General features: G+C 38.6%; 1 protein-coding gene across 8 annotated transcripts in view; it reads right to left on the bottom strand.

Annotated features, from left to right (window-relative positions):
- The window catches only part of LOC128604465 (receptor-type tyrosine-protein phosphatase delta), a 424718-nt gene that overhangs the window by 44562 nt on the left and 364409 nt on the right, over window positions 1-15747 (bottom strand). For all 8 annotated transcript variants that reach the window (XM_053619599.1, XM_053619606.1, XM_053619605.1 and 5 more), the window contains 7 exons: window positions 13393-13503; window positions 7120-7389; window positions 5166-5747; window positions 4558-4703; window positions 4138-4282; window positions 2119-2424; window positions 926-1119 (listed from right to left, as the gene is read on the bottom strand). In XM_053619599.1, the coding sequence (XP_053475574.1) occupies window positions 926-1119; window positions 2119-2424; window positions 4138-4282; window positions 4558-4703; window positions 5166-5747; window positions 7120-7389; window positions 13393-13503 (1754 nt within the window). The remainder of the gene's footprint in view (window positions 1-925; window positions 1120-2118; window positions 2425-4137; window positions 4283-4557; window positions 4704-5165; window positions 5748-7119; window positions 7390-13392; window positions 13504-15747) is intronic.

The following is a 15747-nucleotide window of genomic DNA, read 5'->3' as shown; positions in this document are numbered from 1 at the left end:
ATAAAGAAGTCTGATGACAGATACAAACTGCTTCAGTCAGATAAAACCTGCAGAAGCTCCTCTGGATGGATGAGTATAGGCAGATTTCATCACTATTTTCTAAATGAGACCCATGTAGTCATGTAGGTATCATGTAGGCATTGTAATGGGAAAATATATTGGTTCTGTCACCTCTATTATCAAACGTATATATCTAACAGCGAAAAGGAGATTCCAATTTCCATTTTCCATTCCCCTTGCACGGCTACTGACGACATCACTTACGCTATTTCGTCTTTACTGTGTTGATAGTGAAAACGATCCAACTGCAACATGAGCTGCTGAATGCATGGGTTACTCATAGCGAGGGTCGGGAGGGTTACTTTAAAAATGTATTCCGTTACAGTTAGAAAATGTCATCGGTAACGTAATCCGAGTATCACAATATGAAAGTAACGTAATCTGATTATTTTCGGATTACTTCAAGGCCACATATGTAAATAAGGTCAAGAGAAAAGCAATATGAATCTGAAATACTTTTATTAAGCATTACATTAGTATTACATCCACAATAGCTAGGGTGACTCGTTTAGACGCTTTTATTTTACAGTCTATATTGTGTTATGTCAAAAGATTAAGATTCATTTCTTTGGTTTTAAATGTAAAAAAATAAAATAAAATAATGTAATCCTGATAGTATTTCCGTTTTTTTATTCCCATACAAAATGTACCTGTAATCTGATTACTTTGTTTTTTGACGTAACTGTAACGGATTAGAGGTACCGGATTTTCCTGATTACGTAACGCCGTTACGTGTATTCCGTTACTCCGCAAGCCTGCTCATAACTGGGTTAAGTCGTGTTATGTTTTATTAGGACATAAATGGTCACGTTCAGGGAGAAAAAAGAATTCCGCATGACAGTGTGATATGCAGGTGTGTGCCTACCTGAGCATCATCAATCAAGATGTCCTTGATGGCAGAATGGCCCACTGGTTCCCCATTAAGCATCCTGACATAATGCACCTGGTAGCCGCGAATTTGCCCGTGATGTCTGTTGAGCACCGGCGATCGCCACAGCACTTTAACAGACGAGGAGTTGACAGCCTCCACCTCGACTTTACGAGGCGGGCCACTGGGAACTGAAGGAATCATGGGATAAAAAAACAAAAAGGTCAACATTACAGCAGACCCTTTTCCCTCTGACCGGACAACTCCCATGAGCATAGCGGGGTGAATAAAAATCTACTGTTAACGAGTTTTGCACGACACTAGTATTTCAACATTGGCAAAAAAAAAAAAAAAAAAAAAAAAAAAAAAAAAAAAGGAAAAAAGACAACCCCAAAAACAGGTCATAAAGGTGACCTCTTTTTTTTTTTGCAAGACATTCAAAAAATGAATTTAGTGGACTCAAAATATGGAGTAAAAAAATGGTAAAATATATATATAAAAATAAGCCAAAGAGGGTTCTTCAATGTTTTGAAGCCCCCAGAAAGAGTTTGGCTTGAATGTGTTGAAAAAAAAAATGAATAAAAAATTGAGAAAAAAATGTCACATGGGCCATTGGTGAAAAAGCAAAGACTTCCTTTGTTTTTCTTTGCCCCTCACTGTCCATTTAAGTTTTTGCTTGAAAAAGTTTGGAAAATATATATTTAAAAAAAAAAGTGGATCAGCCAAGTACAAATAGCTTTTTGTTCAAAAAGAAGAATATTTCGAATTTCAAAAATTGTTTTTTAAATGCTGATCAAAAAAAGTGTGAAAAGAGACAGTTGGGACTGTTGGAAGCTTTAGGCCTGGGGTTCTTGGAAAGAAAATGCCATGTTATTGTTGAAATTGTCTTGTTTTAGATGCAGAAAAAGAAGCTATTCAAAAATTCACCAAAAATAAAAATAAATGGCTGTGGTACTGTTAAAATGTCAGTACAGTGAGCAGAAGCATCACAAAATAATCCAGGTTAATGGGATTAGTGGTAAAATAAGAATTGCCATATTCTTTTAAACAAAAGCAGAAAGGAAAGGAATCAGGAGTTTAAAGGTGGCTTGGGCAATAGTCTGCCAAATGCAGGATTTAGGAGCGAGAAACGATTCAGGGATGGGGGGGACAGATTAGCAAAAAGGCACAGCGTTTTTGGCAAAACATACCATCCTCCTCTGTACGAATGAGTTGTGGTAGGCTTTCCGGCCCTGCTCCAACATCTGTATGAGCGGTTACTGTCACGCGGTATTCCGTCCATTTTTCCAAGTTTTCCAGTAGGTATCGTGACTTTTCTGGCAGAATTTCCTTGATCTCCTGTAATGAGGTGTCTTCCCCCTCTGTAGCAGCGTACTGAATTGTGTATTTGGTAATGATCCCATTCTGGAGCTCCACAGGTGGTGGCTTCCAACTTACCAGAATACTGGTCGAACTGGAACTAAAACATGTCACTTCCTGAGGCGGGGCTGAGGGATCTGGTAGGTCCATCCATTCCAGAAAGATCAGAGTTTTGATGTGATTGGTTGTTTTGAGTTCGGTTGAATCGATTTGCCGTTTTCCAGGTTCGGTTGTGGGGTTACGGTAGCAGAAGTTGTTGTTTTGTTTAGTTTTTGTGGTTGAAATGGATGTGGTGGTGGTGGTGGTGGAGGTAATGGACAAAACAAACATAAAAGAAAAAGGAAACATAAAAAGGATAAAAAAAAAATGAGGATGGGATCACACAGACCAAAATAAATGTTTTGATATAAATGGTTATCAATAAATGGGTCTCACAAAAAAAAAGGATGGCAAAAAAATAAAAAATGTCAAAGACATCTTAATGAGGATCAACAGAATAAATTCACAAAACATAAAATACACATGGTGACACTAGAGGGGCAAAAAGAAACCTTCACAACATAGACCCTACCATGTAAAGCTAATTAGTTTCCTAACTCACTATTACTAAAATACCTAAAATGTCAATTTAATTGAATAAATTCTCCAGCTCATCTGGTTCTACTCAACACTTACTAAATTGACTTGTCTGAAAAATAAAATCTGTCAAAATCAGCTAAGCATGACTATAAAAAGCCCAACCCGGCATTATATACTCCAAGCAGTTACCATCAATCCAAAAAAGTAAAGGTTGATGCACCAGCTCTAGCAGAATCGAAAATGTTGCATTGCTCACCAACCTTTCCGAAGCCTGTTGGTTTGAGGTAAAAGCCTGATTTAGCCAAGAAAACAGGAATGGTATTTAAAGTCCTAGACTGTGGCATGCAGACAGACTCTTTCTTACTCTCCCCAAAGAAACAGGCTCATCAAGTTTACTTCCCAACATCTGAGAGACTGGGCTGCTGGACTGATACTTACCTGATCTACACCCTCATTACTTCTTCAAAAGACCTCACATGTATTCAAATAGTCTTTACAAGATAAAGTGGGGCTGTGAAACTTACAAAATGAAGTTCCCCTGTCTCTTTTCTTTCACTGCCAGAGCTTTTAGTGAGCGCTCATCAAATGGTCCGAAGCTCAATTTAGGAAAGTTTGATAAACGTGCCAATCATACAATTTAGCTGTAACTCAATTTAAATAAATGAATGATAAATGTGAGGTCTGTTATTGAACGGAAAGCTGTCTTTTGCTTCAACTGTTCAAAGTTGCATTTGAGCTTTCTACGGCGTTTCATGATCTCGAATTCGGTTAGGAGGCTATTGTCTAAGAACAATTCCAAGTAAAAGTCAAATTTGTAAAAAGTGCAAATGCAAACACGGGGGAGAATTACGGCTAACAAACAACGTCAATAGACAAGGCACAGCATATCAGCCCCTCCCACAAAGACCTTTCAGACTGTTAGAGTATGGAACAGCATCACTAATTCAACACTTTATTACTCTCTTGGACTTGTTTTTTTTTGTCATGTCCTAGAGGTGGGGTTGTACTGAACCAAGTGGCCTTGTCTATTGACTTCACTGACCAGTTTCAGTGCCCATACAAGACTTCCCATTGGGTGGACACTTTAACTCATGAAACATCAAATATGGGCCTGGGATTTTCTAAACAGTTCCATTTTCCAAAACCTTCTTCTGATCTGGAGCGTTTAACCTTTTCGAGAGTTCAGACAGAAACCATCTTAGATGAATGCTTGGGAAAATGGAAGGCTTCTGCTTTACAGGGGGGAGACAGGAGTTTGGGAGAGGACCTACGTGTCTGCGGCGTTTCTGCTGAGATCTCATTGGTGTAGGCACCGGTGCCATGCCTGCTCCGGGCTGCCAGCTGGAAGGTGTAAGTGGTGAAGGGCCGCAGATCCTTCAGGAGGTAGGTGGTGGTGGGTTCAAAGCTCACACGTTTCTGCAGGAGCAAAACCATGGCGTTTGATTACACGGACTACAGCATCATTTTTAGGTTGTCTTTGGTCACAAAGCTACAAATGGGCATCTTGAGGAAGTGAGATGGAAAAAGAACATTACTTGCACCAATCGGTACAGACATTCTACAGAAAAATGCAACTCCTGAACGTCACCAGTGGTCACTGGAATTACAATTATGACTGTGTTGTGGTTAAATGAGACCAAAAGGCTAGGCTGCTTTGAGTTTTCCTGGAAAACATGCCACCGAGAGCTCACCTCCTCCTTTTCATCCTTTCTCTTGTAAAGCAGTTCGTATCCGGCGATTTGACTGTCCTGTCCGCTCTGTGGAGGAGCGACCCACGACAGCAGGATACTCGTCTCAGATTTGGCTTCAGCTTTGAAGTCTGTTGGCTGAGATGGAACTACAAATCGAACAGTTTTGAATTTCAGTTGTGACAATAAACCAACATCAACAAAGCTGTTTCCACAGAGGCTAGATGGCCAACGAATAACACTGACCCAAAGAGAGTCAAGAGAAACATACTGAATTATCGTACTATGAGTCAATAAGGTTCTTAAGGTTCTTGTACTTCTAAACAGCATAGGTTTTCGTCATTTTACCGCATTACGTACGTCTTATAAAGTTGTAGGTCAGTACTGGATGCTAAAATAACCTGACCTCAGAGATCGGTTGTTTTCACGGCTAGTGGAAGTATGAGAGACTGAAAGAAAAAAAATCTAGAGACATGCTGGAATACTAAATGCCCCTTGATGTTTTTCTGATTGTCCTGTCATGAGGACCATAATTTAAAAAAGTGCCAGTGTTACAATTTAGCTTAAAAACAACAACAACAACAACAAGACAACAACAGGGCAATACAAACCTCCAGTCTTGGCTATGATTTGCAGGTCAGAAGAGAGAGGTCCATCTCCTACAGATGTGTATGCCAAAACTTTGATATAATATGTCTTATTAGGTGTCAAGCCCTGAATGGTGAGAAAGTTAGCATTCCGAACAATCTGTTTCTCCCACTGATTGACGTGCTGACTTGGATCCATGGTGTAGTACACCCTGTAGCCCATGATCTGACCGTTAGCCTCTTCGGGTTCTTCCCAGTGGATAATAGCCGTCGTAGCGCTTAGCATACGGCCTCTGACTTGGCGAGGAGCTGTGCTGGGTGCCTGCTCAGCAGTTTTGGCCTCTATTGCTTCGCTAGAGGGTCCACGACCGATGTTGTTCACCGCAACCACACGGAATTCATAATCGGAGTACGGACTCAGGCCGCCCACGCTGTAGCGAGTGGTGGCTACACCGTCGATCTCTTTATACGAGTCTTCCGAATATTTGGACTTGTGTTGAATGATGTAATAGGAAACTGGCTCCGGGTTCCCAGAGTCCCAGGTGAGGGTGATGCTGGTTGCTGTGCGTTCCGTCACCACGGGAACACCTGGTGGCTTGGGTAAAGCTAGAATGAAAATAAAATGCTAATTTATATTTACTCATGTGGATTTAATGGATGCTCTCTAGCAGAGCTGAAGCAGAAAACGAATTAAGACCGAGTGAAGTTAAGTGCTGAGGTCCTTGTTTAAGGGCCCATTCTAGACCTCAAGCTGGATTCATTCTGGAATTACAGCTGGACTGATTCTAGAACTCCGGCTAGATTGGTTCTAGAACTCCAGTTACTGATTTTAGAACTATAGATAGACTGGACTTCAGCTAGACGGATTACAGAACTACCAGTTTGGCTAATTCTAAGACTCCAGCCGGATTGATTCTAGAACTCAAGTTGAATTGATTTCAAAACTAAATCTGGAACTCACAACCTTCCTATCGCTAAAACAGAACGTTACTGCGGAGGTACCTTTCATTAACTAATTACAATCAGATCGTTATGTAGTCACCAACGCTAATAAATAAATAAATCAGACAGATAGAAAATCCATATATATTTATAGCTGCTTGTAAAACTACACACGCTCCCATTTTTGTTCCAAACACCAAAAGATAAATATATTCTATGCTTAAATTCTAAAAACTGTTTAATTAAATGAATTACGATTTCTAATTACATTCAAACTGTGCAAAAAAAAAAAAAAAAGAATTGCTGCGGCGGCTATCTGTAGGCTAAACGTGTTGAACGGTGACATTGTTATTAGCATTCATGAAGCTTGTATTTGCTCCAGGAGCGGTGCTAGCTGAAGGTTACCCTTCACCCCAGACAAACAGAGGCAGTGCTCTGGAACACCATCCAACTAATGTAAAACAGAAAAAAAAGGCTTAAGGCCTTGGCAGAGTCCTGCTGATAAAAGAAAAAAGGTGACAAGGTCTCTCTGGAAGACATGCATTGTATCCGTTTTTGTTTAGGAGGTAACAAAAAGTGAACTCGGTGTGATTTATGGCTACATTTCAGCGAGTATAATGTAAGGGAGCAGATATGGGGCGATGTGGATTCTCTGGAGGCCATCACCCATTAACGTGAAGATAACTCTTAGCCTGGGCGAGACTGTGACTAATTCTGCTTTGTTGTGTCTTCTGGCAGGATGTGTGGCTGTGTGGGTGTGTGTCCTTGTTTGCATGAATATAAATATTTTTAACTTCACAAAGCAACTTATTTATCTGTGTAAAGCAACAAAGGCTACTGCACAGACTAAACAGTTCACTTTAATCCTGCAATTTCATGCTGACTGGGATACATAGTTTTGGCTACTTCAGAGATTTGGGACATAATATCGCACCACAACTGCTTTAGCTAGACTAAAAGGATCAAATCTTTTTTTTTTTTTTATATCTTTGGTATATTTTTTTATTACACTGCTGATTGTTTTAAAGCCCTTCACCTTTGACTGTAATCTGTGCCACTGCTTCGATGACACCCAGCGTAGACATGGCTACGCAGGTGTAGTTGGCTGACTGGCGAACGTCCGTGAGCTCCAGGACATTTCGCCCAATGGGCATGTCGTCCTCCGGGGTCAGGTCCTCTGAGCCCAGCATCCATTTGACATAGGGCATGGGCGAGCCCACTGCCACACAGGTGATGTTCACACTGCCGCCTGGCATGATCTCGTTATCCGTGGGCGGGATCGAGAAACGTGGTGGGACCCGGCGAACTGCAAGATAATATATGGAGCTGTAGCGACATGTAGCGGAAACTTCATACAAAAACCAACGCTAATCGTGTTCGCCGATATCATATACGTGTGGCGTTCTGGGAAAACACTTCACGTGGTGAAATTCTGACATATTCTACAGACTTTCCTGAACTCACGAAAGGGAGAACATTTCGTTTAAAGACTTATTATATCCGACTGCGGGCCTGGAAGCTTCGGCAAGAATTACAAATAAATAAACACGTTCTCATGTTGTTTTAGTGAAATATAGTCAAAGCTCAGGGTGTCAAAAATTCAGCCTGAATTCTTTAGCAAAACCTGATGGGTTTTCCCAGATCGCATCACACATAAAGTCACTGTAATGTTCTAACGGTTTATTTATTTATTTTTTTTATTTTAACAACCAGTATCTACCAACTCGAACGGACGATTCCGCCCCTCGTCTTTAAACCGTTTGGGGATTGTAATCAATCCGTTCATGAATAAATAGCTCTAGCACTGATGGTCTGATGGAAAGGTCAAGAAGCACACACAAACACATACATACACAAGTCCATCTCTAACAGGGTTTCAGCAGCGGGCGAGTTTTCTCACATACGGTAAGTCATGCACAAAGTGTTCCATTCCAGTCCACATGTAAAATACAACACGGGGAGGGAACTGGAGGAGCGACGGCATGCTCGACCTCCATGCTGCGTTCTTCCAATTGATGTGAAGGAATGTGCTGCCTCACATTGCCACATCAGACTTCACAAAACACTTCATAAAAAATAAATAAATAAATAAAAAGGGAAAGGGGAGCGAGGGACGAGAATGCTTAGAGGAAAACGCCAGTGGGTACAGGTCTTGAAAGAAACGAGACAGAATGTGACAGAAAGAAATTAGAGACGGATTACAAATTATAATAGGTGCACAACACATAGGGGAGGGAGAGAGAGAGAGAGAGAGAGAGAGAGAGAAAGTCAGGATGAAAAGGAAGAACGAGAGACAAATAAACAGGTCAAAAAAGAATAGTAGAAGGGTGGAGCGACATGTTACAGGAAATGAACAGGATCATCTGTGAAAATGACACAGACAGGGCTCGGAACATTATGAGAAGAATAAAAAGAAGAAGGGACGCTAGTAGACAAGCAAGATAGGAATCAGACAGAGGCAAGAAGTGGGTCTGATCTTCTCATTCAGGAGAGACCAGTAACATCATAACAAACACGGAGGACACAGGACGCTCAGCAAGAACAAGCTGGGAGATTTGGGGACTCAAACGAAACACATCTCGTCAGTGTTTCTGCTTAGCACGCAGTAAAATCTTCCCAAATTGTTCCATGAAAGATATCTAGCTTTGCTTTTAATGCTTAGGTCATAATTTCGTTTCTCTCTGCCCTGTTTTCTCAAGGACGCGATGGTGGGAGAACGTCAGGAATGTTTGCTCTCGTGTTGTGGGAGAGAACTGAACGGCTCATCGGTGTACGAGTGAGATCCTCCCATCGCTAGATCACTTTTAATTAAAATGTGCATCAGCTTCGTGACTTTTCTTCCGGATGAACCGCGACTAATATTCGGAAAGGGACTTGTATAATAATCCTTGTATGAAGAGTTCTTCGTTTAAAAACAAAACAAAACAAAACAAAAAAAAAACATAAACTCGAGGTTGTTTTTTTTTTTTTTTAAAAAAAAAAGAAATGTTTAACGGTATGACCGGGAGTTGAGGAGTTCGAAGAATAAAAGTGGATTTGAGACCGAGCGAGCGAGCGAGAGAGAGAGAGAGAGAGATAAAGGGAATGAGAGAGATAAAAACCTGCCGAATTGATGAAGCTCATTTGGCTTAAGACACCAAGCTTCTCCGGAGAGGAATTCTTACATTATTAAATACAACTTTTCTCTCCTATTATATTTAATTAATATTCTATTGAAGCCCGCTCCCGGAAGACATAATGTTATCCCGTTCATTTGAATACCATTACATTTGTCAAGTCTGCCGAATGATGCTCGACATACATCATTCTTTCATTAGCGGCCCATTAAGTGTGTGGGAGAGAAAATCCTTCACGGAGCCAGGAGCAGGAGATCTGGGCACGGTGGATTAGAGCCTTGGCTGAGATTCACCGCCCTTCAGTTTTCATTAAAACAAACGAGGCAGAAGCTTTAAAACGTCCTCCGAGTGAGAGAGCTCAAGGAAAAAAGAAAAAAACCCAAAAACAAACCACATTTCACGCTGGCACGTTATCCAAAGACCAATCAGAGTGTACTGAGTGGCAGGGGTCAGTGATAGTTCCAGTGGTGGAGTATTTGTTGCTTGATGAATTGATGAGATCATGTTCTTGTTCTCATGGGATCCCCCCCATTTTAGGGTGAATTATTTATATATATATATATATATATATATTTCTTTTTTTCCCCCCAGTATTCCAGATATTCCATGAGTGAATTGATCTTTCCCAAATGAACGAAACCTTGCTGAATTTATTACCTTTATTATTTCCCAGTTATATTTTCCCAATGAATAAGCCATTTGTTATAAGATTATTGATCTGAGAAACTGCATTGATTATTTATATCTTCGCTGAATTAGAATTTGTCTCCCGAGCTGATATTTCATTAATACGGGATGATTTGTTGATAATTACGATGATATTTTTTTGCTGACTCGATAAGAACTGTTTACTGAACCGACGCGATGTATTCGATTAGAATTCAAGCGTCCATGTTTTCTCCGAATCGACAAGGCGTCCTTGCTGAACGTCGCTGATTAATCAGAAATAACATGACAGGATCGTCAGGAACGGCTTCATCATGTCCGGGGTCCTGGTGAATCGTGAGGTCAAGAGAATTCAAGAGATGGACGTGAGATGTACGTACTGCGGGGATTTGATAACACTGTCGCTAAACTGATGAGAAGGTACGGTGGAATTGCTGAGCTGGTTTGAGGAGCTAAGCAGGAACACTGACGTTTAAGATCTGAAGCTAGCAGGGGTCGTGGGTCCATAGGTGGAGCAGCACCTGTTCGTCATGCAGAAGCCGCGTTCGGCGAACGACACACATTCTCTCGTGACATGCAGCACTTTTTAGATGGTTAATCGTAACAGACAAGGCCGTGTGCGTTCAGCACAATGAACGACAACAATACAGTGGGGGAATAAAGTGGACCGTATCCAGGACAGAACAATACAAAAGGAACCAGAATCAGAAATGGAGAAAGAAAAAAAAAGAAAAAAAAAAAAAGAGACCACATATGCGCATTCATTTCAGTTGTATTGGTGACAGCTGTGGTGGCAGTTTCGTGTTTGCAATTCAAGACAGCTACTGCGTGTTTTTTATTATTATTATTTTTTTTTTTAAGCTCTTTGAGTTCAGTACAATGAGATGATTAGAAAGTAAAAAAAAAAAACACCAACCTTCTCGCAGCTCTGCGGAATGTAGGAAATTTTTGATGCGGAACACAATGAAATGACAAAAGGAGAAAAAACAGGGGAAACACAGAGAGAGTAAAAAGGCCATGTACAACTGCTACTCATACACATCTGTTAGAGGGAGGTATTTCGGAGAGAATCCTACACTTCTGTACTTCAGGGAAAAGAGAGAGAGAGAGAGAGAGAGAAAGACTGCCTAGCTTTTAAAATATTACACAGCAAAATCACCAGTGTTGGCTTAACACCTACAGTATAATACAGTATGACCTCTGTTGGGTTTATACATCCATAAACAAACTCTGGAAATCCATCATTCCTATGGAATATTCGAAACGGAGCCACATTTCTGCTGACAGGAAGGAGATTTTCGTTCGTTTTCTGAGCTACGAAGCCAAACGATTGGGTAAACATTTTGATCTATGTGATGTCTTGCCCCCAAGTTCTTTCCTCTTAACATTTAGTCCATTATATTTGGTGCTATGAAATAAAACGCCATTTGAGCCCATTTTTCAACACAAGAACAGCTACACGTTTAACCTCTCACTATAGTTAATGAATAATATGCTGTACGGCGACCGAACTAAATAATAAATTCACTCTCGCCGCATGAAAAAAGCAACGACATCATCATTCATTCACGCCAGTTAGAGTTCATTCACCACTTTTTTTTGATTTTGCTGTGCAAGCAGATTTACATTAACAATACACCATGTAGCTATGTTACTGTCATTTAAATTTATACTTGTATAGATAGAACCTGCATATAGTATTTTCATATGCTCACATCCTTATCATGGAAATTTCTCAAAGATTAAAGCCAATATCTTTAAAAAGAACTGGGACATAATCTTAATTAATAATGTAAATAAATAAATAAATAAATAAATAAATAAATAAATAATCCCTCTCTGGCTACAGTACAAGAATTACAGAAGATATTTAGATCCGTGCTTCAGCTAAATCACGTCAATTTATTGTTACTCCTTCATTGTGATACGTGTATGACTTATTAAAAAGAATCTTTTACAATTAGGAAATGTATATGCCGATGTTTATGTAATATGCGCTATACATCATTATCCAGTCCTTTACATAGATAGAAGAAATGTAATTCATATTATAGATTTCATTCCATTTTTTTTTTATTGATCAAGCAACATTAACCCTTTGACGTACACGAATACAAATGGAGTCAAATGACAGGTTTGTCTTTGGGGAACTGTGATATTTTACAAACCAGTAGACAGCGAATGTATGTATTTTTATCATCGAGCGTTTCGATTTATTAGCGATTGAGAATATTCAGTATTGTTACACTAATTTTTATATAAATGTTGACTCGAAGTACAGAGTAGAATTTTACAGTAGAATTTTTTTTTTTTTAATGTTAGAGAATTTTATTTTGAAAAAAAAATACTTTTTTTTTTTTTTGCAGAAAAATTGTGGCCCCCTGTTTTTAGTGTTTACAGCATTTTAGTCATTTGAATAGTCAAAAATGTTTCATTTAATTATTTATAAAAGCATCGTTGTTTGACATATTTTCTTTACAAATGATTAAGACTTTTGAACAGCATTTTAATACACAAATCACAAAGCTCAAAAGTACTATATTAGTACTATATAAGTACTACATACATACACACACACACATATATATATATATATATATATGTATGCATATATGTGTGTGTGTGTATTTATATGCATATGTGTATGTATGTGTATATGTATATATATAAATATATATATATACATACATACACATATGCATATGTATATACACACACACATATATATGCATACATATATATGTGTGTGTGTGTGTGTGTATATACGTACATATATATATATATATATATATATATATATATATATATATATATATGTGCTACATATGGACATCATAGTCTCTTATATACAAAATGATATATGGTTTGAATGGAAACATACGTCCTGAGCTGTATAATTATAAATTATTTTTATTTCCTTGAATTAATTCAACGCTGACAATTAAGAATTCATAATAAAATAACTAAACACAATTTGGACTTTGTGGAAATTCTCACAGTCAGGCTGTTTTGTGCCAAGGCAAAGCAAAAGTCAAAGGGTTGATGTCACGTTTAGAACAATATTTCTTGAAACATACGCTCAGTTTGTGCATTAATACTCGAGTACATTTAATGTCAAAAGAACGACTTTTAGATTTTAAGATTTTTCTTTTCCCTCCACTGTTGGCGGAAAAAGGGAAGAAAAGAGAGAGTTGGATTCGGCGTGCTGTAGGGGAGAAAAAAATAATAAATAAAAATGGGTACAACCCATAAACCCGCTGCAAGCTTAGGGGTCAGTGGAATTAGTGTCACACCGGGCAATTAAAGTAGGAGAATTAACAGAAAACCAACCACTGAAATAAAGACAAATCAAGGAAGGAGAGTCAAATGCAACAAACATACTTACAAAATTTGTAGGCAGGAAACTTTGGACCCAATGATCCATTTATTCTCATCAATACGCTATGATAATTCCCTCTGTATATCGAGTACATTTACAGCCCTGCACAGTATAATCAGCACAGAGTCGTCCCAGTGGGCTTTCCTACCTCGGACATATAAGTTTGCAGGAGCCGAGTAGCGGGTGCCGTCGTTATTAGTCGCGACACACTCGTACTTTCCTTGGTCGGACTCCTCGCTCTGTTCGATCTGCAGTGCTCCTGTATGGCAGGAAAGAGTATGGGGCAGATTCAGGTGTTAAGGTGAATAATCTCGCAGTGTGACATGAGACTAAGCAAAGCAACGTTTTGACAAGCTGTCACATTGCGATCTTTTTCTCGCTCACACGCGTTTTTTTCCTTTGTATTGTAATAAAAATATATATATATATATATATATAGATATATAGATATATAGATATAGATAGAGAGAGAGATGCAAAAACATATTAACTAACTGCTCTTGTATGATTTTCTAAAAAGAAAACAAAAACACTTGAAGCGTTGCCTGAATATATTAACTCATTAAATCGGCCACCTGCTGATTTCGGCTGGATTCAGGCTGAACCATAAAAAAAAAAATTATATATATATATTTAAAAAAAAAAAAAGTCTTTTTAAAAAAAGTCACAAACCTTCTCGAATGCTCGCTGTAGAAATGAGCGATCGCCCCGTCATTTCTAATGCAGTGCTTTATTTCTGTTGTCTTGTTGCATCACTGAAATCGTGATCATTTTAGCTGAATCGTTTGTACAGTTCCAGGTTCAACAGTGTGGCTGTGGCATGTGCTGATAATCACTTGTTTTATATAAAAAGTCATATGGGATAATGACTTTTTTTTTTTTTTTTCTTTTTGGGTGCTCATGGGATAAATTCTATCCAATTGGAGAAGCTTAAGGACTTAAACAGTCAATCCAATCAGAAGTTCTCTAACATAAAAGGCACCATTGGATAATATTACAATCCATAATAAACGATTGGGAACTGACAGTGATGGAAATTAAAGTAATATCAACATATGCCTAGTGTGTATATGTGTGAACATTTTTTTGGTACGGTACTTTTTCGAGTACCGGGCTCGTTTTTTCAGACCGTGCACTGCATTAGACGTTTGAGGCGACACGAATTACGCACTGATCATTCTCTTCTTACAACACACTGTACAAATCACATTGATGGAAAAGGAGAACATACAGTCTACATGTTGCAGGGTTTCTAAAGCACGTTAGCTCTTGCTTTAATATGGCTTGGATGCTATTTGCTAGCATTGCCAGAACAATTTAAAAAAAAAAAAAAAAAAAAAAAAAAAAAAGGATTTGAAATTCGAAGGGACAGAATAGAGCCCTGCAATATACAACACCTGACAGGACTGTTCAGCATGGGAGAGGATGAATGACACTGCTTCAGGGCAGCATGGATCAAACGAAAAAAAGGATTACAGTATACAAAAGCAGCATAACCAGGGAGGACAGTCCAAAAAAAAAAAGAATAAAGAGACGTTTGAGTTAGAAAATTTGGCGTAATCAATCGTAATTTCGATTTAATCAAAGATGGCCCATGACTCGCAAAAAGAACTGAAAAAAAAAAAAAGTTTGTTTGCGACCAAAAAAAAAAAAAAAAAAAAAAAAGTTGTTTGCTGCTTGGGCTTTGAAAAAATTGTGTTAGGAGATTCATCATCATCCAGAGCATTACATCACCCTCTGTCCCAAAATGATTGACATGCAAGTCAAGAAATGTATGTCAGTGCAACTTACAACCTTTTTTGACAACCCTTAGCTGAAAAATAAAATGCAGGTGCATTAGAGGTCAAAATTCAGGTCAAAATGGCCAACAAGAAATCAACCAACCACTGCCATAGCTTGTTCAAAGCTACAAAATGACACCCATAAAAATCCACCAATGGGATCAGCAGTGTGGTGTCACATGACCAAAGGAAAAACTTTGTTTGTTTTTTTTTTTTTAAAGATATATATATATACATATATATATGCATCAAACCACGTCTCCACCTCCTGAGTTGCTCGACAAAAATCACAAAACGGGCACCTCAGTTTGCTCTGCCAGACCCTTTGTTAGCTTTTCCCCAACCCTGAAGAATAAAAAAAAATCAAAACGTCAAAAAAGGAAAGCCTTCAACCCAAGAAAAGTAAGAAGGGAAAAAAATAGGTGGTAGAAGAAAAAAAGCACCGGAGAAACTTTATCAAAAAAGTGGTTGTTTGGGCTTTTTTTTTTTTTTTTTTTTTTTTTTTTTGTTAGAGAAGGGTATAGGTAGAGGAAAGCACATAGAGATTGAGAATTTAAAAAGATGAATAGACAGTATTGTTTTTTTTTTTTTTCTTGAAAAAAATAAAAAAAATTCTCGTGGCAGAGGAGAGGCGAGAAGTTGTCCGCGAGTCCGTCATCGTATGGCACGAGTGTGCAAGAACAGCTAAGGGGGGAAAAATGTTTGGTTGTTTTAGTTGGACA

Source organism: Ictalurus furcatus, chromosome 29, assembly GCF_023375685.1.
Source record: "Ictalurus furcatus strain D&B chromosome 29, Billie_1.0, whole genome shotgun sequence".
NCBI classification, from domain to species: Eukaryota; Metazoa; Chordata; class Actinopteri; order Siluriformes; family Ictaluridae; genus Ictalurus; species Ictalurus furcatus.
Note: the sequence above shows the minus strand (reverse complement) of the source record. Positions and strands in the feature narration are given on the sequence as shown.